At 43.1% G+C, this 27,623-nt stretch overlaps 2 protein-coding genes across 2 annotated transcripts in view; both read right to left on the reverse strand.

The window, feature by feature from the left end:
* Positions 1–27,623, reverse strand: part of LOC115256313 (protein ultraspiracle) — a 474,548-nt gene that overhangs the window by 161,766 nt on the left and 285,159 nt on the right. The window lies entirely within an intron of this gene.
* LOC109411026 (general transcription and DNA repair factor IIH helicase subunit XPD) lies at positions 228–27,424 on the reverse strand. Its single transcript, XM_019684467.3, has 8 exons — positions 27,283–27,424; positions 26,609–27,197; positions 26,429–26,552; positions 2,833–2,929; positions 2,106–2,769; positions 1,524–2,050; positions 474–612; positions 228–408 (listed from the first exon to the last, which is right to left on the reverse strand). The coding sequence occupies exons 1-8, from the start codon at positions 27,285–27,287 to the stop codon at positions 271–273; spliced, it is 2,283 nt and encodes a 760-aa protein (XP_019540012.1). The 5' UTR covers positions 27,288–27,424; the 3' UTR covers positions 228–270.

The following is a 27,623-nucleotide window of genomic DNA, read 5'->3' on the forward strand; positions in this document are numbered from 1 at the left end:
ATGTAATAAGCAGACAAACAAAATTAAAACCTGAGGTAGAAACATCGAGCCAGCGATAACAACACGATGAATGGAAACGGCAGATTTTCACACCTGCCTACTTATAGGAAAACGAGCTGAATAAACTGCTTTCGTGAAGAAAACCCCATCTCGATGTGATTTATCCCAAGGTTGTCGTATTATACATACTACATGACGACGAAAGATCAAAATAAAAACCATAGATGTCTGAGAAACAATGGAAAAACTTTTTATTCAATAAAAAGAAAATTATTTTTTGCCTTGGGCTTGTTTTTCCAGTTTATCCTTCTCCATGCTTTGCAGCTGTTCAAGTGTGAGCAGCGAAACACCCAACTGGTCCTCGCGAGTGAACGGTTGGGCCATCTGCCGGAGCCATCGTTTGGCGAGCTGCTCCGGAAAAGAGAAATATGTTAAATAATGTTCTTGTTGAGAAACCCTGATCTGAATGTTACCTGCATCGCTTCCTCCGTACTAAGATTGGTAAGATTGTCGGTGAGATGCTCCTGAATCCATTTGGGCAGTTTACCACGCTTATCTTGTCGACCGAAGCGCTTGTCAGCGAATATCATAATACCGTAATCGGTTTTACCTCTGTGGAATAGACGATGCCAAGAAGAATGCTAACATTATGGAGTTGAAGTGCAAAGGAACAGATATAAACTAATCAAACTCCCTGATGTCTAATTTAGAGGTATTCCCTGGATTTCTCCTGAGGTTCTTTAATGGATTTCTTTTAGTCAGTTTTCTGGGGTATCTTCCACAGCTCTTCCTGTAAATCCTACAAAAGAACAGCTTTGGTTTTATCCAATAATTTCTCTGGGGAATTTAGCGAGGAATCTTCTCAATACTACAAGACATTTCTAGGGTAATCTCACAGCTATCACGAAGGAATTTCTAAGAAAAAAATATTGGAAGCATCTTTTGGAGAAATCCCGGGAGGAAGCCTGAAATTCCCGAAAATCTCTATGAAAAACCTGGTCAGAACTGAGAATCAGGAGGAATTCTCAAAACACTGGGAAAATGCTTGGAAGAAATCCCAGGAAGATATGTTGGAGGAATTCTAAGATTATTTGATGTGCAAATCAAGTGAATAAATTTAGAAGAAGACTCGGGGCGATCTCCGGAAGAAATCATGGGAAACACCTGAGAGAAAGTCTTGGGAGGTGTTCCGGGAGGAATCCCGGAATTAATTCTGCAGAACTCTTGTAAGAAACTCCTGTAGAAATCTCGACAGCAACTCCTAAAGAAATTCCGGAAGTAGCTCCGGGGTAGTTCTCTGTAAAATACCGGTTCAATCTCTGGAAAAAAAAAACGTACAAGGAGTTCCAAGAGAAATCCCGAGAAGAACACTTAAATGAATCCTCCTAAAAAAATCCTGCACAAATTTATTTTTGTTTTAAAAAGGTATCATTTGGAGAGAAACATTAGTAAGAAATTCCAGTAGGAACACCGAATGTCCAATATGCTAAACCTCTCAGATCCAATCAAACCCCATCACTTACCGAATGGCACGACCCACGCACTGCGCGGCATGTCGCAAGGCGTCGAACGTCAGAAAGTCGTTCTCCCTGATCTGGAATTGATCCCGCAGATAGTCCAACCGAGCCTTCAGGATCCGAGACTGGGTGTACACATAGGGAATACCGAACATCAGCACCGCCCGTCCCAAATGGTGGTCGAAATCGACACCCTCCGAGACGCGACCTCGAGCGACGGCCAGTAGCACAGCTCCCCGACCGCACTCGCACGCCTTGACGTAGTTCATCAGCGCGTACGAAGTCTCCGCATTGTCCTGAGTTTCAATGAAAAGTAACTTGTACCGGAGCAGTGTGTCGATGATGCCCTGATCGTACCAGGAAGCCACCACCGATTCCAGATAGAGGTAGGACGTGAAGAAGCACACGATTCCATCCGGGACGGTTTTGGCCGTTTCCACCAGCAGCTGACCGTAGTTTCGTGTAACGGCCGTATCCTCACGGGTTTCGAACTTGGACGAGATGGCCACCTGGTCGTTTCCTCGAGAGACGATCTGTAAAATGGAAGTGTCAGGTAAATTCCAGTTAAGCGCGGTCTTCTAAACTTACCATCGGAAGCAGACACGGCCGAGCCAGCGTCATCGTGAAGGAACTCATCACCACCGGTTCGAAGTCCAAGATCTTCGGGTACATATCCATGGGTGATAGCGTTCCCGATGTAATCACCACACTCTGGAAGCGCTGGAAAATCGGTTTCATCGCTATCGAGGAATCCATACAGCTAAGGTGCAGTATCGGATTGGAAACCGTGGGCGTCTTGTCATCGAACGGTTCGATGATGATCGTAAATCCCTTCGTATAGGTGGAAACGAGCGTGGCAAACGAAGTGATCACCGTCAGAGGACCGAATTCGGTCAGATCCGTGATTTCCAGTGTCCGAAGCAACGACGATAACCGTTCGGCGCAGAAACGCAACGGTTTCCTTTCGATACAGACCTTTTGCTGTACGTCCTTGAGGAATCCGGCGGGACTTTCCTGGACCACGTGTTGCACTCGCAATCGGGATTTGATGTACTCGATGAAACGTTTCAGGAAGCTTAGGAAGTGATCTGCATTGCGTATGTTGCCCGGGACGACTTCTTTGAGGATCTCGGTGGGCAGCACCGGGTTCGCCAGGACCATGTCGGTCTCCCGGGCAAATGAGGCATCCTTCAGGCCTTGCACCAAACGAAGGTATTCGTCGTTCAGTCGTTTCCGGTCGTCTTCCTTCATCCTGTAACATATGGAATGATAATTGAGTGTGTTTGACGGCTTGATTAACATTGATGAAACCTACTCTGCCACATATTTCTCCAGCGTGTGAACTCCGGTCGTACTTTTCTCAATCAACCGGCGATTGATCTTCACGCTCATCGAATCGACGCACACATTATCTAGAAAAAGGCAAAAAGAGTTTCCTCAGTTAGATTCCCAAGGGCAAAACGGTTGAAAGCTCCGAATCTCCATTCCGGCCATGAAATGCAGATATTTCACATCTTCTATCAGTTTCATAGCTTCTTCTACCGTATTCACGCTGTCGAGACAGTCATCGACATATTGGGTTTCGATGACTGCTTTTGCCGCTTTGAAGAACTGTTCAGCAGATTCCTTCGCACACTTATTCTAGAAATGTTGGGGTATACACGACGAGCACGCAAGACCAAATCTCTTGAGTGAATAAGGAATTGATGGAATAATGTGCTCTTTTCAGGTTTCTATCGTTGAAGGAAACACCTTCCACTCAGGCGCCGGCAGCCTAACCTTTTCCGGCTTCCGTGGATTACGTACTACCCATACGCGACCCGACTCCATACACTCAAGCATACCCTTTTTCAACGTACTCCACTATTTGTTCCCTGACTTCTATCGAGCAAACTGTATTTCTTCAATTTCCTCTCCAGAGCCACCATTCGTCGAAATCATTAAAAACTATCTGGCACACACAGTTCATCATACCACCACAGCATACTTACCTTACCGGTCAGACTAAGGCCTGAGTGTCCTCTGCTGTACGTAGGAATCGTCTCCATTCCACTCGGTCCATGGCTGTGTTTGTCTCCAGTTCCGCACTCTGCGAAGGGTCCGCCAATTGTCCTCCACTTGGTCGACCCACCTAGCTCGCTGTGCTCCACGTCTTCTTGTACTGGTCGGATGACTCTCGAGAACCATTTTAGTCGGGATGCTATTCGACACCCTGATAACGTGACTCACTCACCGTAGCCTCCCGATTTTCGCGGTGTGGACGATGGTTGGTTCTCTCAGCAGCTGATGCAGTTCGGGGTTCATTCGCCTTCTTCAAGTCCCGTCTTCCATCTGCACTCAGCCGTAGATGGTACGTAACACTTTACGTTCGAAAACTCCAAGGGCGCGTTGGTCATCTGCGCGTAGATTTCATGTTTCGTATCCATAGAGGACTACTGGTCTAATCAGCGTTTTGTAGATAGTTAACTTCATGTGACGGCGATCTTTGTTCGATCGTAGAGTTCTGCCGGAGTCCAAATTAAACTCGATTTCCTGCTACGATGCGTTTCTGAATGCCTCTGCTGGTGTCGTTGTCGGCGGTCACCAGTGAGTCCAAGTATACTTTCAACCACCGTTGATAGAAATTCGGGGAGGCGGGCATAGTGATTCTTCCCAGGAGCCACTGGAGTCATTTGCCATCATGTTTTTGGTCTTCTACACATTCGCCTAGCTCGAGAGTGCCCCTGATGCTCGAACTACGCACATCACTCGATCTATCGTCGCCTTGATCAATCGTATCAGTTTATCCGGGAATCCGTACTGGTGCATAATCTGCCATAGCTGTTCTCGATCGATTGTATCATACGCCGATTTGAAATCGATGAACAAGTGATGTGTGGGCACGTTGTATTCGCGGCATTTCTGCAACACCTGGTCCGTTGTAGCGTGTTCACCCATGAATCCAGCCTAATATTGCCCCACGAACTCTCTTGTAATCGGTGATAGACGGCTGTATAAAATTTGAGAGAGTATCTTGTAGGCAGTGTTCAGAAGTGTGATCGCGCGATATTTCCCGCAATCCAATTTGTCACCCTTTTTATAGATGGGACACACGATACCTTCCATACATTCCTCCGGTAATACTTCCTCCTCCCAAATCTTGGTAATGACCCAGTGTAGTGCTCTCACCAGTGCTTCTCCGCCGTATTTTAGAAGCTCGCTTGGTAATTGATCTGCTCCAGCGGCTTTGTTGTTTTTCAACCGGCCAACCTCCTCCTCAGTCTCAGCCAAATCAGCTTAACCTTTTTCAGCTTCCGGGGATTACCACCTACTCATGCGCGGCCCGGCTCCGTAGACTCAAGCTCTGCAGCAGTGATGCGATCCGCATACCTTTTTTCAACGTACTCCTCTAGTTTTTCTATCAAGAAAATTGTCTTTTGCCAATTTCCTCTCCAGAGCCACCATTCGTCGAACCACCATGGAAAAACTACCCAGCAGACACGGTTCTTCATATCGCCACAGCTGCCCAGCTTAAAGTTTTCCGTTTACTCGACCGGTGGTCTCCTCCAGTATTTTCAACGCCCGCTTATCGTCTTCTAATTGTGAAGCCCGATTGATGATTGCTTCTTCAATTGTCAAAAACTGCCTGGAAAGGTCGTGCATGAGTTAGTTAGTTTTCTGCCAACCACACATGAACGTTCACATAGTTCACAAATCTGATGTCAGCAGTATGTTTGCGATAAACGTACCAGCCAAGACGAGTTTTGGACGCAATCAATTGGCCTCTCTACTACCTTCACGACTTTTGAGAGATCTAAACAATCTAGCGTTGTCTACACAAATGATTAACCGAGAAGAGATATCGAAATAGCGGTTAATGGAAGGTGTTTAAAGGGCGTGTCTTTCTCACAGAGATCTTTGTAATCTATGGGTTGACTTGGTAGTTTCAATGGTCCAACCGTCTCAGCTTTGAAAGGAAAACGCCTATCTCCGTTCGGGCCGGAAACTGTAATATCAATGCGCTATTGAATGTTGTCGATACACCCGTCCATTCCGGAGAAAGCGACTCGTTAGGTTCTTCTACACCGAACAGGTTGGCTACCTCGGCCTCCAAGCATGGTTGACGTAGGACCATCGTCTAGAAACGCGTACAGATCTACGCTCTTGCCGTTCCCATGTAGCTTGATGGGAAGGTATCGTAGTAAGAAGGCGAAGGAAGTTGATGAGTGGTAGTGCTAATGAGAAACACTTCTCATGCTGGAAGCAGGTGAACTGAGCTTCAATTTTCCGGTGTGTAGCAATGCAACGGGCGGTGGCGCATGCGCCAGTCTTCAACTCCATACTCTTGCTTGGAGCGACACGGAAAATTCGGCAGTCTTTTTCAGGCAGATTCGGTAAATTTTTGACGGTTCTGGATCACTATGTTATACGGTGTTGGGTTGGGACTGCAAATCTCCTTGCTGACCAACGACGCGATGAGGAACATGAATTGGTATTTCTGGTATTTCTGTATAAATTACAGTCGATTTAGTTGGACAGTTGTTGATAGCACTAGTTTACAGCATTTTTGAACTCGGTAAACTGATGATCATTTTTGGTGTAGAATCATGCCCTGAGTTCGAAAACGCGAAGGAAAAAAAATACAGTAGAGCGGAAATTTTTTCGACTTTCCATAGAAGGTTGATGATTTGAAATCGATTTTTGTTCTATTTTTAAGCAAAGTCGCTCACTTCAAACATCTCATTATCCGTAATCAATGTTCCGATTGAGCTGAATTTTTTACTGTAACTCGCCTGCATATGATATGTCAAAAAATCGTCGAGAAAGAATTTTTAAATTGTTTTTTTTCTTATTGAAAAAAATACACTTCTTCAAATTTTTTTGGGATTTTTGTTAAAATTTAAGGATATCGTCCCTAAAACTCGCCAATATCTTGAATTTCATCAATCTGACGCAACACCTGTATTCAGATGATCGAATGGTATTGTATTCAGCTTTTGATTTATGGAAAAACATTTGAAATTGGTTGAACAAAACGCAATATATTTGAATTTTAGTAAATTACATATTTTTAAAAGTTGTAAAACTCGATATTGAGAAAAAACTCAAAAACTGTTCTACTTAAAATTTTTTGAAGGACGGTTTTGAAATCAGCATTAAATTGTGCTCCAAAAATTTTGGTCGTTGACAGAAGTTCACGACTTTCGTTTTATTTTGTAAACTAGTGTAGTTAATTTGGTTCGACAATGCCCTCTGTTGCATATCCGATTCCTCGAAGCTGAGAACGATGGACGGTGTGCAGAACACGCCTGAAACGTGGAGCAGCAAAGGTCGGGCTGGTGGTGAATGCGGCTAAGACAAAGTACATGCTGGTAGGTGAGACTGAGCGAGACAGGAAAAGCCTTGGCAGCAATGTTACGATAGACGGGGATACTTTCGAGGTGGTAGAAGAATTCGTCTACCTCGGTTCCTTGCTAACGGCTGACAATAACGTGAGCCGTGAAATACGAAGGCGCATCATCAGCGGAAGTCGTGCCTACTATGGGCTCCAAAAGAAACTGCGGTCAAAAAAGATTCACCCCCGCACCAAATGTACCATGTACAAGACGTTAATAAGACCGGTGGTTCTCTACGGGTACGAGACATGGACCATGCTCGAGGAGGACCTGCAAGCACTCGGAGTTTTCGAGCGACGCGTGCTAAGGACGATCTTTGGCGGTGTGCAGGAGAACGGTGTGTGTCGGAGAAGGGTGAATCACGAGCTCGCTGCACTTTACGGCGAACCCAGCATCCAGAAAGTGGCCAAAGCCGGAAGGATACAATGAGCAGGGCATGTTGCAAGAATGCCGGGCAACAACCCTGCAAAGCTGGTGTTTGCTAACCATCCGGTTGGAACAAGAAGGCGTGGAGCGCAGAGAACACGATGGGCGGACCAGGTGGAGCGTGATCTGGCGAGTGTTGGGCGTGACCGAGGATGGAGAGCTGCAGCTGCAAATCGAGTATTATGGCGGCAAATTGTTGATTCAGTATTATCATGAATTTGATGTTAACTAAATAAATGAATGTTTCAGGAGTTATCTCAAGAGACATTCCGAAGAAAAACTCCCGGAAAATCCCTGCAAGTACGCCGGGAATAACTATCAAAGAAATTCCAACGGAGCATCCATAATCACGGGACAAGTTCTAGTAGAGATTTCGAGAAAAGCTCTGAAAAAAATCTGTAAACGATATTATTGTTGAATCATTACAAGAAATCCGTTGAACAGCTACGATAAAACCCTGGAAAAATCTTTGAAAGAAAACGCGGAAGAAATCCATGAAAAATATCAGAAATAGATTCTGCAAATATCCCAACACCATGAGGAATTTTCTGTGAGAAATCCCTGAAGAAACTCCGAGAGAAATCTCTAGTAAAACTTGAAAAGAAATCCCGCAAAAACTTTTAGGAAAAATCCCAGCTGAAACTCCTGTAGAAATCAGGGGAAACTCTAGACGAAAACTCAAGTAAATTGCTCGAAGAGACTTCATTAAAAACCGTGGGAGGAATTTCTGCAGAGAATTCATGAAAATCTCCTTACGAATCTCTTGGAGGAGCTCTAGTAGAAATCCCAGGCATAACTCCTGTAGCAACTCTAGGAGAAATCTAAGGGGAAACAACGGAAGGAATCGCGGAGAATCTTCAAAGAGAACCCTGACAAAAGCTCCAGAAGAAATTCCGCGACAACACTGCTAAATACCCTCAGAGAAACTTTTGTTGTGTCTTTGGGCACTACGCAGGAGGAACTGCGGGAAAAATACCACGAGGGACTCAGGGAGAATTCCAGAAAATCTTTGGAAAAAACATTCTGCAAAGATATTTTGTAGTATCCCTGTGTCGAGGAGAAATTGGTCAGAATTCAGGAATCCAGATAGATTCATAAGAAAGAATCCTGGAAAGAATTGTTTGAATCTTGGAAAAATGCTTGTAGGAATCCGGAAGAAACAGCGTTCACATGGAATTTGCAACATCTTATCGGAATCGTTGGAAATATCTGCAAGATCTTGAATCCCTCCTCTTGTTCCCCTAGCATGGTAATCCATATTCTTACTTGATTTAACTTGCTTTTCGAATGATCATCTGTCATTTATCATTTCAACGTCTTCATGGAACCACAAACATATTGAAAAAGCTCATGCTCGAAAGAAGTAAACACTCCTATATATTCGAATACTCTTTTATTCATACCAACAATGTCAGCAACTCTGTGCACTCTACATCTGATTGTGAGTGTCAAACGGCTGATGGACTTGTGTTGTTGCCCGAATCTAGGTGTCCCCTTAGGATTAGAAACTCCTAGACCAAACACAAGCTATGTAAGCAACTAACGCTGCGAACAAAAAGGCAATGTGCCTAAAGAAATCAGGGTGGCCACTCAATATCAGTTTTAAAATCCCCGTCTTTTTCCCGGTTTTCCCGGTACGATTTCTGAAATTTTCCCGGTTTTTTAAATGCATATTTTTTAGTAGGTAACGCCCAATTTTCGTATCATATGGATGATAAGTACCATATTTATAGTTTAATATTATTCTTGACGTAATGCATCTATGGAAAAAATGGAAGTAAACTACCAATGATGACATGAAAGGCGTATGCTACACAATTACTTACAACATATTTTCATTTAGCTCCAAATAGTGAATAATTCAAGCTTTCCCTCACTCATTATTTTACTTATTTTCTTGTACTTAAAAAAAAAAAACAAGTGTAAAATTAGTAGCTGACTATGACAGATCTATAATAGGTAAGATGTGCATTAGGTTGTCCCAAAATTTGCACATGGTCAAAAAGCTTGGGGGCTCACCCTGCAAATGATAGCTAAGGGTGTTAGAAACAAACTTTCGTATGACGGCAGCTTTCAAAAATGACGTTTAGAGGTCGCCCCGGCGAGATTTTTGAAAAATGGCCATTTTTCGTAATAAATTTCATACAAATATTTTTTACCGTACAAAAATTGGCAATACCCACTATTTTTATATTTTTTACAGCTTGATATGGATCCAAACTTCATGGGAAAAATAATTAACGACATGTTTTGCGGGTAACTTTTTGATACTGAATTTTTGAATTTACTAAAATTTGTAATTTTTTGATATACTTTGCATTTTACCCATCATAAAAAGTATCTGAACCTAATGCTAATTTAAAACAATTTCCATAAAAAGATAGAAAATTTTATGAGGAAAATCTTTGCCGAAGACAGCATGGCGTTTTTTCTATCCGTTTTATAGTTATTCACAATTTACTATTTGGTGAAATCTGGATTTTTAGGTATTTAAAAAAAAACACAAAAGAACTGCCCAAAAACACATACAAAGTAAAAAATTACGCATGCTCAACAAGTTTTTGTCTTGATTGTGCTTAGGAATTATGGTAGCATCATTCATTGAATTTTTCTTTCCGTTGACAATTCCATTTTCTTTGATCTTGAAAGGCGCATACTAGCGAGAAACTTTATCATTAGGTACCATTTTGAGATGCCTCAGTAGGCCATGGCATTTATAACGGTTATGTACTGACAATGGTTTATACGAGCATGATACACATTCAAACGCACGGCACATTTTCTATATCATTTAAAAGGTGATACACTCCGCAAAACATGTCGATTTTGTTTTTCAATGATATTGTTCAAATCGTTCAAAGACATGAATAAAACGTTCTAGTAGTCCCTATCATTTTGATCAACAGATAGGACGAAAAAAATGACGTCACTTGTTTACGTCTAAAACTGTTGTTTACCAATAATAGCCTACCTTGTTTTTTTGTATGCCGTGTATGTGTTATGATAATCAAATTGTTCTAACCTTGGATAACATTACGATAACTCACTGGTTCATCTTATCCCACCCGTTTCAATTTGCCTCGGTGTATCTTATATTCGGTGTTGATAAGATAGTTCAAATCAGTAGATGTAAAAAAAGACATGCCCTGCTTTTCAGAATGTCTTGTACTAAGTTCCAAAGTATCTAAAAATTGGTATTCTTACGTAAGATGTTCGTAATCGCGATTTGAATTTGGCATGGATCAACGTTTTCGCCTTTATTCACTTTGCCACTGTTTCCTGGGCTGTTTCACTGGTTCAGGACTCATACGTCTTAATGTAGAAAAATAATTGAGAATATCGACAGGAAAGTAAGATAAACGCGAAAATATGGCTCAACATTTTGTAGAGAATATCTTTAAAAAATCAATAGGCTGTACGAAGCTTGACAAGAGAACTAGCTTTTTAAGAAATCTTTGCTAGTTGATTTCCATATGAAGGGATTGAATAACAAAAAATTAAATTCAAATAATTCCATAACACAATCAAGACAAAAACTTGTTGAGCATATGTGATTTTTTACTTTGTATGTGTTTTTGGGAAGTTCTAATGTGAGATTTTTAGAAAAATACCTAAAAATTCAGATTTCACCAAATAGTAAATCGTGAATAACTGTAAAACGGATAGAAAAAACGCCATGCTGTCTTCGGCAAAGTTTTTCCTCATAAAATTTCCTATCTTTTTATGGAAATTGTTTTAAATTAACATTAGGTTCAGATACTTTTTATGATGGGTAAAATGCAAAGTATATCAAAAAATGACAAATTTTAGTAAACTCAAAAATTCAGTATCAAAAAGTTACCTGCAAAACATGCCGTTAATTATTTTTCCCAAGAAGTTTGGATCCATATCAAGCTGTAAGAAATATAAAAATAGTGAGTATTGCCAATTTTTGTTCGGTAAAAAATATTTGTATGAAATTTATTACGAAAAATGGCCATTTTTCAAAAATCTCGCCGGGGCGACCTCTAAACGTCATTTTTGAAAGTTGCCGTCATACAAAAGTTTGTTTCTAACACCCTTAGCTATCATTTGCAGGGTGAGCCCCCAAGCTTTTCGACCATGTGCAATTTTGGGACAACCTAATGTGCATATAAAATCAGCAAAGGTCGCACTCGATTATCCGGGACATGGAGGATAATCGAACCATTTTTTTAAATTTTATTCATTAGCATAGGTGCCCTAACGCAACTTCATTGGTGTTGTTTCCGGGGATTCCTCCAGGATGTCCAACTGAGTATTCCCCCAAAAACTTACATCTGGAGATTCTTACAAAGTCCGAGATTTTATCTTTCGATTACTCCAAAAATACTATCTTGGATTTCTTCAATAACTTCTGTTAGCGATTCCACCTTGTATATCTTTTGTGAATTCCTCTAGATTCCTTAACCGTCCATAACTAGTGCGGTTGGCCACCACCGCCAGCACCACGCTAATACTGAACACAAAAAGCGAGATTTTTTCAACGTGTTGTACAAAACACAACAGCGCGATCGCTCGAGTTAATGGATTTATTCTGGAAGAGGTTCCTTTAGGGAATTTAGGATTTTAGTCAGTCTGTTGGCAATTAGGAAATAGAACTTTTGGTCTGGGATCATGAATTCGATCTAGGGATTTCTCTTGGAACTCCTGAAGGATTCCCAAAATAATCTCCCACATGTCAGGAAGGTTTCCCAAGGAACTCTTGGAAGAGTTCTCGATTACAAAACTCCCGTAGTAGTTTGATTTTCAGGATTCTGGAGTATTTCCAGAAATAGCTTTCGTAAAGTTTTTGTAAGAAATTTTGGGAGATCATCCAGAAGGAACTCCTGGGTGATTTGCAGAGGGAGCTTCTGAAGGATGTCCAAAAGCAACTCCTGGAGCAACTCCAAAAGCAATTTTTATAAGCAACTCCTGGAGGTTTCTTTGAACAAACTCCTGGAGGGTGCCCAAGAAGAGCTCTTGAAGGAAACGCAGTAAGAAACACTGGAGAAATTCCAAAAGCAAATATAAAATAAAGATAAAATTCAGCAAAACCTCTTGGAAGTTTTCAAAATCAAACTTTCAGAAGGCACTCCTGCAGAAATCGTGCAAAGAACTCGTGGAGATGGATGAGTAACAGAATGATATCCTGGAGAAATACCAGAAGAAACTCTGTAAAGAATCCCAGAAAGAACTCCTGATTGATTTCTAAAAAAAAGCTTTCGGAGGAATTCCAGAAGAAAATTCTAGGGAAACCCCAGAGGAAGCTTCAGGAAGAAAATGAAAAAAATTCTGAAGGGATTTCAAAAAAAATAATCTGGGAAGAATTCTCGTAGGAAATTTTGAAGAATGGAGCAACTCCTGTTACAATTGCGGAAGGAAAATCTTTATGAATCTTAAAAGGAACTCTTGAATAAATTGTACCGTCAAGGCGCCATTCACCGTGGGGGCTCCATTCACCGTGTGCCTTCGAATAGTTTTTCATTATTTCCATATTATAATTGAATAATATGACAATTTCCCTTCAATTTCACCAATACAATACTAATGTATTGTTACCATGTCAAAACGCTCATTAGAAACATTTAAAAATATCATTTTGACACTAAAGTGTGTTTACATGAAGCGGGTTTCTGCTCGTTCACTGCATTCATAGTAAAAAACTAAAACTGCACTAAGGTGATTTAAGCGATAAACTAAATGTAGTAACGTTTTTATTCCACCAAGAAGCAATTAAATTCACATATCAGGTATGTATTTTGCATTACCGAAGTAAGTTTAACAAGAAAGTAAGATTACTCGTACTTTTTAATTGAAACAAAAAGGCACGGTAAATGGGTACCCTAAAAATCAATGGTCTCCATTCACCGTACCCCATATTGTCCCATATATCTAGAAAAAAATCGAAAATTTGAACATTCGTTTTTATAATAAAATCTTGTAAGTTATTACTTGAAATGAATCTAAACGAAGAAAATTCCCTTGGCTGGGTTGTTTTGATCATTTTTAAACAAAGTAGAATAAAATTTCTCATACACGGTGAATGCCCCAACTAACATTTTCAGCGCTATAAGCTTCAATCATTTGCTTTCTGTTGTGTAACCATCGAGTAAAAGCAGTCAACGCTGAATAAAAGGAAAGCTAGTCAAATATAAAGCATAAGCTAATACACGACTGCAAAACAAGCACCATCCAGCTACCAAACTCGGTTTTCAGAAATCCATTGCTTGTCACTGGGGCTGCCTTTACTCCACTCTATTCCAACTCCGGGAGATTTCCCGGAAGATGTGAAAACTTGAACACATCGAATAGGAGTCCCCACTAACAAAACAGCTGCTACTATACAGTACAATTCGTGATACTGATAAATCCCCAAACCAGCAGCGCTTTAAAGGCCGTTATGCGATTTCATTACGGCTAGAATCTGTAATAAATATACTGTTGGTTTACCAACACGGCTTGTCGGATGTAAACATTATTGTCAAAACAAACGTTAAGCGGGATATATAGCTACTACACAAATTCTTTACAGCTATCCATCTCTGTGCTGTGAAATTATTTGGGTTGCTTTTATTGCACTTTATTTCAATGCCGGAAGATTCTCCGGAAGATGTGCAAATCGAGTAAGAGTCCCAGCTACTACAACAGCTGCTTTTATACAGTACGTTTTGTAATGTTGCCAAAACACAAAACAGCAGCGCTTCGTAGCCGTTTAAAGAACACTCTTTCAGCTAGAAGCTGTGAAGAAGAATCTGTTGGCGCAATCACACAGCTTGTTCAATGTAAACATTATTGCATTTGACGTTTCACAAGCTTTTGCAGCAAGATGAAGTTGGGTAAGGTTTCTTGTGGCACAATTATGAAGCCTTGTCTGAAGTAAAACAAAACGGGCTATTTTCTATGTTATTTATATATAGCAGTGTGGCAGCGAGGACATCATCGGGACCAGTGGATACGGAGATCGGGAGTTCGATTCCAAATAGCGGCAAGTACTTTAATTATTGAATTTTAAAAGTGATAATTCCAGTTCCACAAGTATTGCGTCACGATATCCATAACCTAATTATATTTAAACGCAATTTGGGGATGCCGTATAACTATTATTTAACAACTGCGAAAAGGCTGAAAAAGCGCCTTCTCAAGATGTTATTCAGTTAGTGGTTACATAGGAGCCGAGAAAAGAGCTATGACTTGGTGGCATAGAAGCTTCTCGCACAGCATATAGGGTAATTCGCCAATTGTTGAACACTACCCAAATGTTGAACAGTTTTTGAAAATGTTATTATAAATTTAACTTAAGTAGTTTTCCATCAACGTAAACGTATGATCTAGATGCGTATACATGTGTGTCATGATATTGCTCCAAAAAAGTTACAAAATCATACATATTTTACGTCAAAAATGTCGATTGAAAATTTTGTACCGCTGATGACACGAAAACTGCACAATTCTTAAGATTAATTTTAAGAAATTGCTGTTATGAAATAAGTTTTGCTGGCAAATCGACCACAAATATCAAAGTCACACCATAGTTACAATAACTGGAAGGATGTCCTTAACAGTTTAACATTGTTTAAAAGCACATTTTCACTGTAATTTCATTTGAAAAAAATATTTTTCTTATCACACTATCATTATGCAGCTAAGATCCAATTGTTGAACACTAGCATAACCTACGATGTTAGCATGACTGCCAGATATTTTTTTTCACTTCACTTTTTCAGGAGCGTTCCACGGGTTTTCAAAGAATTTCATGGTCGTTCCAGGGGTATTCTAGGGAGTTGACTGGGTCCCATGGGTTTCCAGGGGTATTTCAGGGGCTTTCGAATACGTTCTTTTCTTCTGTCATTTTCGCTTCTAGTCAAATCTTTTCAGCCATTTTTTTGCATTTAGTTCTGTTTAAAACGATTTTCAGTCCACTAGAGCTCTCTTCAATTGGGAAGCGATTCCTTGGGAACGTCCATAAATTACGTCACGCTTTGAGGGGGAAGGGGGGAGGTGAGAGGAGTTCAGCAAAGTGTGACGACCCGTACAAAAAATCAGAGGTCCCATACAAAAAGTGTGACATAGGAGGAGGGGGGGTTAAAATGGACAATTATTGCGTGACGTATTTTATGAACGCTCCCTCATTTGAATGAATTGTCACTGAAATGACTAACTGGGTGCAAAACACGAAAAACCCGGAAAAAAATCCGCCAGAGTGAAAAAATATTGGATGTCGGGTCAATGTCGGATCAAATTTTATCAAATGTTGAACCACTGTTGGACCCACATCGGATAACTGTTGAGTCTATGTTGGGTTTGGTGCCCAAAATAAAAGCGGGTGAATGATAGGTTTATGTCGGGTTATACGTCATCAATTACGAACAAAGCTTTAACCGTTCAACAATTAGCGAGAACCGTCCAACATTAGGATGAGCAAGCTTAAGGAAGCGTTCAACATTTGGGTTACAGACTTCCCATACAAATGTTCTATTTTCTCTTAGAAAATGGAATTTAAGGGAATACAAATCCAATGGGCAGTATAAGGAATAAGTAGATCTAGACGTTCGCTGGATATTTTTCAACTAAAGTGGAATTATGCACGGAAAAATAAACGAAAACAAAAATGCCAGTACTAACCGTTCAACAATTGGCGAATGACCCTACATGCTGATTAAGTTCGCCAGATTCATTGGTATAGGGCTTGCATAGAAGCTTCCATCTATATGTACAACACAGTAACTCAGCATCAAGCCGTATTGAGGACGCTTTGTTGACGTTTACATTCACAATAAATGTTAGTTGGGTGGGTCCCTAATACCACGGTGAATGGTGACCTACCACGGAATTAGGCGACCCTACTACCCTTTACTAAATGTACTATATCACCAAATTTTGTGAAAAATTTTCTACTTCTGTGGATATTGCTTTAATTTTAACCTATAATGAAGGCAATTAAAAGCTAAACCAACAATGTTTATAAGACTGGTGTCAAATGACAGCCCTTATTTGCCCCGAATCCTCTTAGATCCACGGTGAATGGTACCTTGACGGTAATAGGTTGTCTTGATTAAAACACAGTTTAGTGGTTATGATTTTCTTATCTATTAAAAAAAACTAGAATAAATTCAAGAAAGGAAACGGGTTAATCCAAAAATAAACTTTTGAAAAAATCTCAGATGTAAGAAACTGTTTCCTCGAAAAAATCTCATCGAACTCCAACAGATAATCAAGCGGTACAAAAACCTAGAGGAATTCTAGAAGAAACTTCTTGAAGAATCCCATGTTCTGGAAATTCCAAGTGATTGCACAGGCGAATTCCTTGGGATTTCGTAGAAGTATCCCAGGAGTATTTTGGCTTGGCTTTGATTTTGCAGATTTTCGATGAGGTGTAAACATTCTGTTAGTTGTTAGTACTGAATTAAAACTTATAGTTAGTATTGAATTTGAACCTAATAGTAACCTAAAACTAGCATGCAATATCTCTAAACAGTCCACCCTAGTATTTCAACTGTTATAACTAAACACCCATAAGAGACACTCACAAAACACATACACTATTGTAAAATTAAACACGAATCACTACACAAAAAAAAACACCAAGTGATGAGACTCGGACAGCACAAACTGAAAACTTCCTAGATAGTATTAAAACGATATCCATGCAATAAACACGGTTAGTGCACGCGCGCGAGTTTTCCTAAGCCAATAAAGATTGTAGTTATTTTTACGAAGAATAAAATTTCGGTTTAATTTCAATATAAATTGTGTGGACAGTGGAATTATTCTGGTGGAAGAAAAAGGAAGATTGGGAAGTGCAAGGAGTGGAAGGATTCTGGTGGACAAATACTAGGAGGAATTCCGTGGAATTAGGAAAGAAAGTGGATTCGCGAGTGCACAAAACTTTTAATCACACAACGTAGGATTGTAAACGGTAAAAACTCAACCCACGAACCGCGATCCCCCAACATTTTTTTGGTGCCGTGACCAGGATCGGCGGTTGAGTTTGGAAGGTCTTTGGGGAAGACAATTGGGCCATTGTGGTATTGTTCTTGGGACTGAGACTTTGGACTTCTCGAATCCAAACTTTGGAAAAGTGCAGTGAAGAAGAACGGCGAAATATTTCATCACTCGCGTACCCAACTATTCCGCGCAAATAACACGCAACGGATTCTTTTGGTTTTGTTAACGGTGTAAAAAGCTGCAATACATTGAGTCGCTTGATTGATTCTACACCCCGCGGCGCTGCATTGGGCAATATTAAGAATACAAGGCCTAATTGAATTAGGCCACAGGTGAGTGGCATTCCTATTGCTCCAATCTATTTGTACGGTGCTACTGGGATTTTTTCTCTCCCTTCCTGTGAGGTGCGCGATCGACGTTCTGTGAAGTGTTCTATCTGCGAGGCTGGGGAATCACAACGTACAGGAGAAAGCGTAGCTATCATTTGGTCGGTGTGCACTGGATGGTCGTTGGCTTGCGTGCGGCGCTATTGTCATTCGAAACGGTCGAATGATATAGCTACTCTGCTGGATCTGTTTATACCGACATCGGCTGGATTCGTTTGGATTCGGTGATAGCACGTGCTCGTTCGGATTACCAATACGGACAGGCGTGTTTACATTTTTATATAAGGCCTAATTGAATTAGGCCACAGGTGAGTGGTGGTCCTAATACTGTAAACTGTTTTCGTACGGTGCTACTTGGATCTATTTTTCTCCTTTTCTGTGAGATACGGGAACGACGTAGTGCATATTTAAGCACTGTTTGCAGTTCAAAAGGAATTTCTCAGCCTATCTTGATGCATGGGAAATTCCTTGCCTGAATCGCTCAAGAAACCGGTTTTTGTTCGATCGCAGTACGCAGTAGCGAAGAAATGAAAGTTCAAATGGCAGTCGCCGAAGAAATTTTCTGCCAGGAATCACTCAAGAAATTTCTTGAGCGATTCCTTTCGAACTCGAAACTGCGCTTTATTCAACGCCTGGATCGGCTATTAGCAACTGGGAGGCTGCGCTGGGCATATCGTCGGTGACCTGGCTGGTCAATGCAACTCGGCTCACATTGGTGTGTCAACACGTGAGCAGTCGGATCACGATCGTCAAGGATCGGTATACTCGCTTGTACCAATACCGTGTAGAGCTGTTTGCTGGTTGTTTTTCTGCATACAAGGCCTATTGACGACAGGCCTCAGGTGAGTGCCTGTCCAATAAATTACATATCTCTGGCTGGTGCTATTTGGTTCTTTTTGCCCTTCTATGTATTGGTGAATCGGAGTCGGTTATAAACAATCTCCGAATATCTGCGAGGAATCGATTGCATCGGGATCGGCCACGGTAGTGCTTCGAAGGCTGTAAACAACAACATCAAGCAGCAGACAACCACAGACGCGACGAGAAAGGTTTGGACACGGGCGAGGCGGTAAGCGATATCTAAACATTTTGGGACGATTGGACGGTATCGGGGTGCGTTTAGTGCTGCACATCTGCATGCACATTGAACGTTTTTCTTTTGGCGGTGAGAGGCGAAAATTTGAATTTATTTCAAGGCCTGTTGTAGACAGGCTACAGGTTAGTAGCTGTCCAACATTTCTAAACCGATTGGGAGATACTGCGTAAGATTTTTCTTTCTTTTATCCGATCAACTGAAGCAACGAAGGACCAATTGATATTGCTGAGTACCAAAGACGACGATTTGGTCACGGGGGCCGGATTTTTGGCGATTTGATTAATTTTCTAAGGCCTGTTTTGGACAGGTCACAGGTGAGTGACTGTCCATTGACTTTCTATCATCGCCGGCGGTACTTCCTGGGTCTCTTTTATTTTATCATTCTCGGTGCTTTGCTTGATTCACGTATTGCGGATCTGATAGTGTGGGTATGGCTGGGGGAATTAAGGACAAAATCAAGAAACGCGAGCGCTTTTTTGCGGCTCTGCGTCGGCATATGCAGTTTCTGGAGGGTTATAATCCGGACACACAGTATGGGCACGTTCAGTCAAGGCTGGACAAGTTAGAGGTATCTTGGGAAGAATTCAACGAGCTGCAAGAAGAAATTTGCGAGTTGGATAACGAGGGTGAGCTTGAGCAGGATACGAATAATGCGTACGCAGTATTCGAAAATCAGTACTACGAGATTAGGGCTGCGTTACTGGAGAAATTGACACCGGTCCCAGAAGTACCAAACTTGGACAACTCGATGCGTAACAACAGCGCGTTGGGAATGCATACAGGGGTTCGTCTTCCTCAAATCTCGTTGCCACAGTTTGACGGAGACTATAAAGGATGGCTTTCCTTCAAGTCGACATTCGTTTCGCTCATTCACGAATCCCATGAACTCGGAGACGTGCAGAAATTTCACTATCTGAAATCTGCTCTGAAGGGGGAGGCAGCGAAGCTGATCGAGTCTCTCACGATCACCAACGACAACTACGCCATAGCATGGAATACCATATCAAAGCGCTACTCGAATGAGTACCTGCTGAAGAAGCGTCATCTTCAGGCGCTCATGGAATTCCCGCGGATTGACAGGGAATCTGCGGTACGGATACATGGACTGGTGGACGAATTCGATCAGCGACTGAAGATTTTGAAGCAGCTTGGCGAGAGGACGGAACACTGGGGAGCGATGATTGTCCATTGGATGTGCTCGAAGCTGGACACGCACACCCTTCAACTGTGGGAGGATCACGCAGCATCATTAAGGGATCCAACGTTTACAGCGTTGGTAGATTTCTTGGAGAAGCGAACAAGAGTGTTGGATGCGGTGCAGTCCAACAGCAGCAAGGTCAGTGGTATTCAACCGAAGGCGCCCATTAAGCGAGAGCGGTTGGCGGTACATGCGTCCATGGAGAACGGAAGGAGTGACCCCATGTGTCAGTGTTGCGGCGAGCAACATTATCTGGTACGGTGTGCCAAATTCCAGAATTTTGGACTGAAAGAGAAACTGGACTTCGTCAACAGCAAACGGTTATGCAGCAACTGCTTCAAGTCCGGTCACTGGGTGCGTGACTGCAACTCCAAGTTCAGTTGTAAGACATGCGGGAAAAAGCACAACTCTCTCATACATCCGGGATTCCAACCTAGTAGCGGAAGCAGCGATAACAACACCTCAGAAGGCAACGGTCCAGCGAATGGTTCGAGGAAAAGGAGCGACGTAGCAAGGTCGCACGTTGCGGCGGAAATAACGGAAGAAGATCAAAGCGAGGCAGCAGCAGGGCCGTCTAGAGGAGCGTATAGTGTGGGAACTAAGCAGGGTAGTTTGGGTTCGAGCGTATTTCTTTCTACGGTGGTTGTGACGATACGGGATGTGAGTGGTGGTAAGCAGTTGGCTCGAGCGTTGCTGGATAGCGGGTCTCAGGTCAACGTGATGAGCGAGCGACTGTGCCAAATGCTGAAACTTAGGCGGCGGTCCATATGCGTTCCTATAACTGGTGTTGGTCAATCGGAATCAACGGCGAAACACGCGGTCAGTGCAACGATTAGTTCCAGAGTCAACGAATTCTCGGTTGGATTGGATTTCCTTGTTCTGCAGCGAGTGACTTCTGAGCTACCATCGGTAACGGTTCCAATTTCGCATTGGAAGATTCCAAATGACCTTCCGCTGGCGGATCCTCAATTCAATATCAGCGGACGCATCGATTTGCTGCTGGGGGCTGATCATTTCTTCAGGTTCCTCTACGAGAGGGAGATGAAACGAGTCGTTTTGGGTCCCGAACTACCAATACTCGTGGATTCCGTGTTCGGGTGGATTGTATCCGGCAGAGATTCGAGTCTGCAGCAAAGGAGATCTGTTCGATGCTGTACAGTGACTACCTCCGGAAATCTAGAGGAGCTTCTGGAAAGGTTTTGGAAGGTGGATAGCTGCGATGACCAACCAGCCTGGTCTAAGGAAGAGCAGGACTGCGAGGAAGACTTCAAGCGTACGCACTCAAGGGACGAGGATGGACGATATGTGGTTCAACTTCCTAAACATCCCAACTACTTCATAATGCTGGGTGATTCTAGGAAGATGGCATTGAACCGGTATGAAAAGTTGGAGAACCGATTGAGGGCGAACCCGAACTTGGAGGAGCAGTATCATGCCTTTATGAAGGAGTACTTGGAGATGGGACATATGCGCAGGATTACGGAGGACGAACTGCTCGTAGATTCCAACGGAACGGATCATCGAAAAATTTTCTATTTACCGCACCACGCGGTACTGAAGGAAGCGAGCACAACTACTAAGGTTCGCGTCGTATTCGATGCTTCAGCGCGAACAGACAGTGGCTACTCCCTCAACGACGTCTTGTTGAAGGGACCGGTTATTCAGGACGATCTTCTCAACCTCCTGATACGTTTCCGCAAGCATGAAGTGGCGCTTGTGGGAGACGTGGAGAAAATGTACAGGCAAGTGTATCATGACCCAAAGGATCCTCTTCGACTCAGAATATTCTTTCGTTTCTCGAAGGACAGCCCGATCGAGGTTTACGAGTTGCTTACGGTCACCTTCGGATTAAAACCGTCGTCATTTCTGGCGACGCGGGCCTTGAAACAGCTTGCGATGGACGAAGGAACTCCCGCTAGGTCAGCATTGGAAGAGGACATTTACATTGACGATTACATCGGAGGGGCTGCAAGCGTTGCCGAAGCAATCGCTCAACGGGAACAACTATCGGCATTGATGGCCAAAGGAGGTTTTCCAATACGGAAATGGTGTTCAAACCGGTCGGAAGTTTTGGCTGGTATTCCTGAGAACCTGTTAGGAACTAGCCTATCGGTAACTTTTGAATTGAGTCCCGAAGAAGGATCAAAACATTAGGTATTACGTGGGAACCGAGAGCGGACCAGCTGCGGTTCCTGTTCAATATTGAAGAAGGTGAAGGTGATTGGACCAAAAGGAGCATTTTGTCAGCAATCGCACGACTATTCGACCCCCTCGGAATAATATCACCAATAGTGGTGACAGCAAAAATCATTATGCAGGAGCTGTCGCTGCTGAAAACCGGATGGGACGCCCCAGTCCCGGAACAATTGGAGCAGAAATGGAAGGAGTTTTATCGCCAGTTATCGAAGCTGGCTGAATTCAGCATCCCTAGATTCGCCTTCGTGGCAAAATACGTCGACGTACAGCTTCACTGCTTCGCTGACGCTTCGGACCGAGCGTATGGAGCTTGTATATACGTTCGCTCTGCTGATCAACAAGGGAACATACGAATCGAACTTCTATCGTCGAAATCTCGAGTCGCACCACAAAAGCGCTTGACAATTCCCCGATTGGAGTTGTGTGCAGCAAGAGAGGCTGCACGTCTCTACCAGACCGTCGTCAAAGCCTTATCTATGGATGGCGTACGGTCATTCTTCTGGTCGGACTCCACAGTCGTTTTAGACTGGTTGAAATCTCCACCAAACACGTGGCAAACGTTCGTTGCAAACCGCGTTTCCACCATTCAGAGTGCAACTCATGGACATCCCTGGCAACATGTGGCGGGTAAGGAAAACCCCGCTGATTTAGTTTCCCGAGGAGTACCTGTTGAGGATTTCCTGAGCAGCGACCTCTGGAAAAGTGGACCTTCATGGTTAAAGGAGACACCATCCAAATGGCTGAACGAATCTCCCGAACCCATTCCGAAGGGTGTAGATATGGAGCGCCGTATCGTGGTGCAAGCAAATGCAGTAGCTGGAGAGCCCAACTTTGTATTCTCGCTTCGATCGTCACTACTTCCGCTAGTCAGAGTGGTTGCTCGCTGCTTACGATTTGCAGCCAACTGCCGGACATCGAACCAGCGTAACGTTCAGGTATTTCTGACTGCCCAGGAGATCAACGTCGCTAAAATGTTATTAGTGCGATTAGCCCAGGAGGAATGTTTCTCCGAAGAAATAAAATCGTTGAAGAAGAGCTATCAAGTCCCTACCAAATCGCCGTTGAAACTTCTTCGACCATTTATGGACAAGGATGGCATCATTCGAGTAGGTGGTCGTCTTCGTCACTCGCTTGAAGAGTACTCAACACGACATCCTGCGGTTCTTCCACAAGCGCATGCATTGACCCGCATGCTAGTTGAGCATCATCATCAGCAAATTCACCATGGAGGACATCAGGCCACGCTCGCTGTATTGAGGCAGGAGTTCTGGCCAATCCATGGGAAAAGAACTGTGACATCCGTTCTTCGAAAGTGTCATAGATGCTTTCGCTTCAACCCGAGGCCGATTCAGCAACCTATGGGACAACTTCCGTCCGCCCGAGTCCGCCCCGCTCGACCTTTTCTAATAACCGGCGTCGACTACTGCGGGCCCTTCTATTTGAAACCGTCCCACCGACGAGGAGCCCCACCGAAGGTGTATATCGCAGTTTTCATCTGTTTCACGACGAAAGCTATACATCTAGAGCTCGCCCTCGACCTCTCTTCGTCTGGCTTCATTTCGGCACTTCGCAGATTCGTTGGGCACCACGGTATCCCAAGCGAAATTCATTGCGATAACGCCACGAATTTTCAAGGTGCCAAGCACGAGCTGTATGAGCTTTATAAAACGCTGAGCAGTAAATCCGGACAGCAAGAAATAGGATCTGAGTTGTCACAACAAGGAATATCGTGGCACTTCATTCCTCCACGGGCTCCCAATTTCGGAGGTCTCTGGGAAGCCGCAGTGCGCTCTGCCAAGACTGCCCTGAAGAAGGAAGTCGGATCCCACCAGCTCACGTTCGAGAATTTCTGCACCCTGCTCGTACAAATCTCAGCCGCCCTCAATTCAAGACCTCTAGCCCCATTGTCCGATGACCCGTTGGATATCGATGCCCTCACCCCAGCCCATTTTTTGATCGGGACTTCCATGAAGGCACTCCCCGACCCCGATTTTACAGCCATACCCTCAAACCGCCTAACCCACTATCAGCAACGGCAGCAGATGTTCCAAAGGTACTGGCAACGCTGGAGTCGAGAGTACCTTACTGGGCTTCAACAATCAACCAAGAATCTCCAACCAAGCCCCATTCGCATCGGTAGCATCGTAGTACTCCGAGAAGATAACATGCCGCCGCTTCAATGGCCCTTGGCGAGGATCATCGAGGTTCATCCTGGCGCTGATGGAACCGTCCGGGTAGTAACGATTCGGACATCTAAAGGGACATACAAGCGGCCAGTCAATCGAATCTGCCCTCTACCCAGCGATGCAGACAAGGATGACACAGAAGATTAGTAATGAATTAGTAGTGTTAGTAATTTGAGATGTTAGGAGCCAGCAGTTGAAACAAGTTTCAAGGGGGCCGGAATGTTAGTTGTTAGTACTGAATTAAAACTTATAGTTAGTATTGAATTTGAACCTAATAGTAACCTAAAACTAGCATGCAATATCTCTAAACAGTCCACCCTAGTATTTCAACTGTTATAACTAAACACCCATAAGAGACACTCACAAAACACATACACTATTGTAAAATTAAACACGAATCACTACACAAAAAAAAAACACCAAGTGATGAGACTCGGACAGCACAAACTGAAAACTTCCTAGATAGTATTAAAACGATATCCATGCAATAAACACGGTTAGTGCACGCGCGCGAGTTTTCCTAAGCCAATAAAGATTGTAGTTATTTTTTACGAAGAATAAAATTTCGGTTTAATTTCAATATAAATTGTGTGGACAGTGGAATTATTCTGGTGGAAGAAAAAGGAAGATTGGGAAGTGCAAGGAGTGGAAGGATTCTGGTGGACAAATACTAGGAGGAATTCCGTGGAATTAGGAAAGAAAGTGGATTCGCGAGTGCACAAAACTTTTAATCACACAACGTAGGATTGTAAACGGTAAAAACTCAACCCACGAACCGCGATCCCCCAACACATTCAAATATGTACATCAAGTTACTCTTAACAACAATTTTCCCGGTAATCATTCCAAATTCCCGACTTTTTCCCGGTCGTTCCGAATTCCCGTCTTTTTCCCGGTTTTCCCGTTTTTCCCGGTTCGGTGGCCACCCTGAGAAATACGATTACAGGATTGACTAGATCTATTTAGATAACATAAGTGTTGCATGTTTGTGTTTTGTGCATTTGTAATGTTCCATTTCACTTTTCGTATCCCATTTATAGTTCCCATATGTGGGGATCGATGCGGAAAAAAATGAACATTTATAGGGTTCTGTTAACAGTTGTCCGTATTGTGCCCAACAGGGGGCACGATACATTTGTAGTGTTCAGCAAAACTTTTTTATGTGTTACAACACTTCCCGGAGCGGGACATTTGGCATAAAGTCATTTGGCATAAGGTCACTTGGCATAAAGCCATTTGGCAAAACGGTCACTTGGCATAATGGACATTTGACATAATCGAAATGCACCCTTCTTCATTATGCCAAGTGTCCATTATGCCAAATGACCGTTATGCCAAAAGTTTTTATGCCAAGTGACCTTATGCCAAACGGCTTTATGCTAAATGACACAGACCCAACATTTCCTAACTATTCCAAGTTTTTTTTTTCAGTTAGTAGACACCCAGACAGAAGTTTTCTGCCATAAAAATAGCAAAGAAATTTTGCCTGATTTTTTCCAAGAATTTGCCTCAAATTATCCAATTTATCGTCAGATAGGGTTTCGAACTACTTGGGCACCCGCGTCAATTTCCGGCACCTCACAGCAAAACAAAGCAAAATATCACTTGCCGCATATTTTCCGAACGCCCTTCCGTAGGTAATCGTCTCCCGCAACCTTTTCGCAACGGAATCCACAGTCAAAGAGCTACACTTTCACTCTGAAGCCGCACAAGTGCTCAAAACAAATATTACTCGCAGACGGGTGCACTTCGGCAGCACAAAGATGGGTGCCGAAGTGATTTCCCATTTGATTTTGCTGGAAGTTCGGCACTGGTGCCGAGAATTGGTGCTGGACTAGGTGCAGTAAACTCGTTCAAAATCAACTTTCCGACAGAAAATCTTCACAACAATCACTGCTAACAACAAGTTCAATCAATAAGGTATTTGATTCAGACGAAAGAAGTGGTTGAAAACAGTCGTTTCGTTGTGAATTTAGGTTATGAATAATTTTGTTTACATGTTGTGCCGGGAATAGGGCAAAAAACCCTAGGCATGCCTTTTTTTTTTAAGAAAAAATCCTTTCTACGATAATGATGCTGATTTCTCGCTTAGGATAAACTTACCAATGTTGTGAGCCTCGTCACAAACCACGACCGATTCCCTAGCCAATTCCTTGGACACAACTTCAGCAATTTTGGGATCCAACAAGTAGTGATAACTGTAAACGACCACGTGCGCTTGGTTGATCTGAAATAAAAAGTTATCAATCTAGACATCAATTGTTTCATCATACTTCTACCCACCGCAAATCTGGACAGAAAGTACGGACACCAATTCCGCTCCCGACCGAACTCCTTTAGATCATCAATCGAGTATACCCCCGGCGGCAGCGTGCTTTCCTTCCCCTCTGCCTGGAATCCTTCGTAGTACTGACAAACCGCAACCGAATCGTCCGCGGTCGCCCGCTCCCGCACGTAGCTCGCCGTCATCCCATAGCACTTGGCGTCCACAATCTTCCCGTCCCGTTCCTTGCTGACCTCCGAGTGGATGCACATGTTCTTCCGGGAGCTCAGCACCAACCCGGTAATGTTCGGCATCACCCCGGTCTGCTTCTCGTAGTAATTCATCAGATGCTTCAGCTCGGCAATTACCTTCTCGATCTCCGGCACCGTACGGGAACAGTAGATAAGCTTCCGGACGATGTGCGGATTCTCCATTATGTAGGCCACAATCAGCGACAGCAGAGTGGTCGTCTTGCCCGTTCCCGAAGGCATTTCCAGCAGGCAGTGACCCTTGGCATCGAAAGTCCGTTTCAGCTCCAGCATGTAGGCATACTGCTCGGGGTAGATGTACTCGTACGGGAAGTACACCAACAAACCGTCCACGCTTATCCTGTCGGTTTGAAAGAGATAATCGTTTTGCATTTAGTTTCTTAGTTTACTGCTTTACCCCACACATTCACTACACTATTTATTACCTCATTTTAACACCTTTTTCAATATAAATTCATGAATTTTACACCACTTTTTGCTGGACAGCAAACCACAACCGGTAAAAATGCTTGTTTTGTTTACAACACACCGATTTTTGACGCATGACGTGACGCACAACAGCGCAGTGTTGCCAAACCTGTGTCGGCACGGATCCCAACTCCGACAAAAGCTTCCAATGAAATTTGTAGAAAACCACCCCCTCTGGGAAGCTTTTTCTCTTCGTTTCGGCCCGATCAACCCCCACCCACTGCACCAGCACAGAGCACATCTCAAAACATAAACAAAAACACGTGAAACGCGTGACGCGCCGGTTGATCATTCACGC

Source organism: Aedes albopictus, chromosome 3 (assembly GCF_035046485.1).
Source record: "Aedes albopictus strain Foshan chromosome 3, AalbF5, whole genome shotgun sequence".
In the NCBI taxonomy this organism is placed as follows: domain Eukaryota; kingdom Metazoa; phylum Arthropoda; class Insecta; order Diptera; family Culicidae; genus Aedes; species Aedes albopictus.